The following is a 4,419-nucleotide window of genomic DNA, read 5'->3' as shown; positions in this document are numbered from 1 at the left end:
CCCCCAAAACAAACGGGAGCCTCCCTCCGCCCTGCAGGTGGAACCCCTACTTGCTCCCCTTCTCTGGATGGAGACGGTGCCCCTCCCCACACAACCTCATCCCTTCTTAGTGAAGAGCCAGGCACCATTTCCCACACTTTATCTCAACTCAGTTATCGCGAGAGTCTGTGGGCTCGACGGCATCTTCCCATCCTCCGAGCACGTGCAGTCTGTTTCCCTGCGGGCCGCTGGGTGCCGTCGGGGAGGGAGGGCCTGGGCGCCCATTCGCCGGCCAGATGAGGTAGGGTCACACGCAGGCGCACTCGCGCGCCGACAGCTCGCGCACCGTGTGGTAGCGGCTCTGCACGTCCAGGAAAGACACCTCGTCCTCGTAGGCCGTCGGGCGGCAGCAGGGCTGGGCGCGCACCCGCTCCCTCCGCACGCGCCTCTGCTGGCGCAGGCGCCGCAGTCCCAGGTCGTAGACGCGCGCAGCCGCCTCGCACGCGCCTGCGCAGTAGCGGAACAGCACCGTCTCGTCCGACGCGTAGCCCAGGCCCAGCTCGCTCACGCGCACCTCGAGCTCGCGCAGCCCGCACGGCCGCGTTCCCGATCGCGCACGCGCGCGTCGCCGCCGGGGCCCTGCCCGACGGCGTGGACCCGGGGCCCGGCCGGCCCAGGGCGTCAGCTCGCGCAGCTCCACAGCGTCCGGGGCTCCCTGCAGCAGCGCACGGTCTGTGAGGGGAGAGAGGACGGAGAGATCAGCGGGTGGGCGCCCCTTTTCCCGCTGTTCCCCGCACAGAGGACCCTTCCCCCCACTCCCACATCCCGATTCTCCCGCCCTTGCTGCTGCCCGCGCGCCATCTCTGGGCTGCACTGGGGCAGGTGCACACTCAGACCCAGCACCCCTCGCTGGACCCCTGCCTCTGTGACGGGCTGCTCAGAACCAGCCTCACCCTTTCTGGGTGTCCAGGGCCACCTTCTCCCCCACCTCCCGTTGAGTTGAGCTGTCTGGGGCTCCCTGTCCCCTCCCATTACTGCCCATCTCCCTTTGATCCATCTGCTCGCCTAATTCGATCTGACCCCCATCCATGCTGCACTGCTGCGGGTGTCTTTTTCCACTTTGCAGAAAAGAATTCCCTGGGGCTGTTTGTGACCCATGTCCCCATGGGGCCCCCAGCTGTTCACCCCTGTGCTGGGCTGCCCAAGGGCACTGGCACACCCTCTCCAGCCAGTGTTGAGGGGCTGCTTCCCAATCCCCTATCCTCACTCCTTAGCTGCGCTGAGTAGGTAAAACTGTCTCTGGGCCCCACCCAGAGCCTCTTCCCCTCTGAGCCTGGGCTGTCTGCCTCCCCGTGCTGCTGTGCTGTGCAGCAGGTCTCAGTGTCCCTGCCTAAGAAACCACAGTATTTGGACTTCTCAGAACACAGGGGAGCAGCAGGTACTGCGCCTACTGCCTGGGTACCCTGTCCTGTGGGGTGGCAGCAGTTACCGTCAGCTCCACCCTCTTGTTACAGGGGAGGAAATGAGCATCAGAGAGGTAGAGCTGTGCCCAAGGTCATCCACTTAGCAGGTGGTGTGGGGGGGAGGCAAAGGACATTCTCCCTGCTTCCATCAGTCGCCCAGCCCAAATTTGGCCCAATCCCAGCCCTCTTCTCCCACAGTCTCCAGGAGGTGCCTGAGTCACAAATTCCCAGGACCCTGAAGCCTAAATTTATTACCCAAGTGACTGGCCCTGCCCCAACACCCTGCATCCCCAGGAGAGCAGTGCAGATGCTGGGACGGATGGCAGGGGCGGGGGAGGTGGGACTGCAGGCAGGGGCCTCCCTACCCCAGAGCAGGTGGCAGTCACAATGAAGGTTGGAAGGGAATTCCGACTTTAGTCCTGCCCCAAGGCTGCTGCACCTGGCTGGCTAAAGAATGAGCTTTCCAGGAGGGTCTAGGAGGAGGGGCTGGCTGCCGCCGCCCTGGGGTATCTGTTCCCAGCCAGGACCTCGGAAACCAGACGAACCTGGGCTCAGACACTCGCTACTGAAGCTCGGCCCTGGTTTCCCTGTCTACTCAAAGAATCTTGCATTGTCCCTGTCCTGGCAGGGACTGAAAGGTGGGAACAGAGGGACCCCTGAGCTGCACAGTCCCACCTGTTTAATCGCAGGGTGGGGACAGGGTGCATAAGGCTTTCAGTGGGGCTAGGAGCGAGCCCAACCGGAGCTTAGAACCCCACCAGAATTGTCTCCACCCCAGAAGTATGTCTATGGGCAGTTATTCATGGGGTTCACAGATAAAATACTGATGCACAGTTGAACCTGAATCACTAATAAATAATTGACAAACAATCTTTTAGTGTTTGTCCCTGCCTCCCTCCAGCAGGGCTGGCCACTTGCACAGAGAGGAGATGCCCCATCCACCTCCCGGAGCTTGAAACCCCACCATCTGTGCATCAGCTCAGGGCCTAGAGCGCTGCGGCTTTGGGGGATCAACGCCTCTTCCTGGGACCGGATGCAGGGCAGGCAGGCACCTGCCCATGGAACTGGGACCCTCCCTGGGGCTGAAATTCCACCAGGCGTGCTTTGCCCCAGGTCTGCAGCCCTGGCTTTGGGGGGCCCCCGCCCGGGTCTCAGGGACCCAGTGTCCTAGAAGACTTCTCAGCTCAGAGGGGTGGAGTGGAGCTCATGCCGGGGGCTGCCCTTGTCCATTGTGAAGACAAGAAAGGAGGATTGTGTGGGTTGACAAGGGCGGGCGCAGACTTGCCCTCCCCAGCTCTCGAAGGCACCACGCACGCGTCCTACAGCCCAGCCACCCACGCAGGCGCACACGTGGGCATGTGCGCTGTACACGGGGGAGGGCCTTCGCACAGTCCTCGTAGCTCAAGGCACCAGGGACAGTTGGGGGAGCTGGGCCAGGCCCTTGCCACGTTGGGCTCCATGCCTCCACGGTGCCCCTCCGCTGTCCCACCCTGCGCAGGCCTCCTGCCCCTGGTGTTTCTGTGGCTTCTCACCAGGCAGGTCACTGGGGCTTTTGGATCCAGCCTCCCTCTCCCGATCCCCTGCTGCGCTGTGGGGGCCGCCTGGGCGGAATGCCTAGGTCTAATCTCCATCTGGCCCCCACAGTCCCTCAGGGCCAGAGCCTAATTCCTTGTGACAGCTAAGTCCAAGGACCCTGGTTCCCAGCAGCCATCTTTCCCCACCGGCCAGGCCCAGGCCCGGGGTGGGCACTTGTACCTCCTTCACCTCCATCTTGAAACACAAAACTCCGTGACCCCCTCCAGCTCCACTGCTTGCAGTGCCACCGGATGGCCACCCCACATGGGGGATCCGAGCCAAAGGGTCGGGGCTTACACTGGGCCAGGCGGGCGATCCGGGCGTCCAGGGTGCGAGGCAGGCGGCGCAGCGGGGCCAGCGCGGGTCCCAGGTGGTGGCTGAGCAGCAGGCCTTCCCGACACATCCAGATGGATAGCACGGAGCTGCAGAACACCGAGGCCAGGGCCGCCGCCTTCCAGCGCTGCATCCTCGGCCTGTGGGCACGGGATGGTCAGCCGCCTGCCCTGAGCAGCAGACGGGGCAGTGGGCCAGGCACCCTGAACAGTGGGGCCCCTGACTTTGAACACTTCATGCTGAACGTAACTTCGCCATGGCTTATGAAAGAGCCAGTGCACTAGGCTGTGCAGAAGGCTGCCTGAGGCCAGGTGGGCTTCGTGCCAGGTGCAACGAACTCCAGTCCCAGAGTGTTTTCCTGAGTAGCTGATGGTAGGTGACACTAGGAGCTAACAGCAGGAGCTGGCCTGGGGGCTGAGAATGGTGCGTGGTGGGGCAAACGGCCAGTGCAAAGGCCCTGAGGCTGCACAGAGCTTGGTGTCTTGACTGCAGCCATGAAAGGAGGAGGGTGAGAGCATTCCTGAAGGTGGCACTGTGGGACAAAGGTGGGGAGGGCAGCTGGAGCTTATGACAGAGTGCAGGCAGGAACCCAGGTTGAGGCCATTCCCCCACATATTTATGTCCTCGGGCGAGACTCCCTGCTCCTTCCTGAGCTTGTTTTCCCTCCAGGCAGATTGAACTGAGGCGCAGACCGGGCAGCCAAGGACCAAAGCTGCCCAGCAGCACGGCCCGGCCTCCAGGCTCCGCTCGGGAACTCTCCCTGCTCTCCTTCCCCTCGGGCAGGGTGGACTGCGCCTCCCCCAGGAAGCCTCCCCTGACATCCGCAGCCACCGCAGGGATGCCTGCTGGGTCCCCACAGTTCCCTGAGCTGCCTCCACGAGGGCACTGGTTGCTGGAGCTGTGGCTCCTGCGTGCAGCGAGTGCTCAGCGTCCCGCGCACCCCCACCCCGGCTGGGCGCTCCCGGACCAGGCGGCCCGGCCGCGTTACATCCCGCCCGGCAGCCTGGCTGTCGCGGCGCGGATCCTGCGGCCGGCCCGGCTGTAAGCATTATCACGAGCCCGGCCGCCG

The 4,419-nt window shown here is 63.9% G+C and overlaps 2 protein-coding genes across 3 annotated transcripts in view; one reads left to right on the top strand and one right to left on the bottom strand.

Moving 5' to 3' along the window:
• LOC107157459 (3-galactosyl-N-acetylglucosaminide 4-alpha-L-fucosyltransferase FUT3-like) overlaps positions 1 to 279 on the top strand; it is a 2,621-nt gene extending 2,342 nt beyond the window's left edge. Inside the window, exon 2 of the mRNA XM_015503839.2 lies at positions 153 to 279. Within this exon, the coding sequence (XP_015359325.1) occupies positions 153 to 279 (127 nt within the window). The remainder of the gene's footprint in view (positions 1 to 152) is intronic.
• Positions 124 to 4,419, bottom strand: part of Nrtn (neurturin) — a 12,216-nt gene continuing 7,920 nt past the window's right edge. Inside the window, exons 2-3 of one of the 2 annotated variants that reach the window (XM_015503675.2) lie at positions 3,315 to 3,490; positions 124 to 711 (exon numbers count right to left, since the gene is read on the bottom strand). In XM_015503675.2, the coding sequence (XP_015359161.1) occupies positions 287 to 711; positions 3,315 to 3,483 (594 nt within the window). In that variant the 5' untranslated portion in view covers positions 3,484 to 3,490 and the 3' untranslated portion in view covers positions 124 to 286. Of the gene's footprint in view, positions 712 to 3,314; positions 3,883 to 4,419 lie in introns of both variants that reach the window. The other variant, XM_048812672.1, reaches the window with a different exon arrangement.

This window comes from Marmota marmota, unplaced genomic scaffold, assembly GCF_001458135.2.
Source record: "Marmota marmota marmota unplaced genomic scaffold, marMar, whole genome shotgun sequence".
NCBI lineage: Eukaryota > Metazoa > Chordata > Mammalia > Rodentia > Sciuridae > Marmota > Marmota marmota.
The sequence above is the reverse complement of the archived record's forward strand: the minus strand, read 5'-3'. Positions and strand labels throughout refer to the sequence as shown.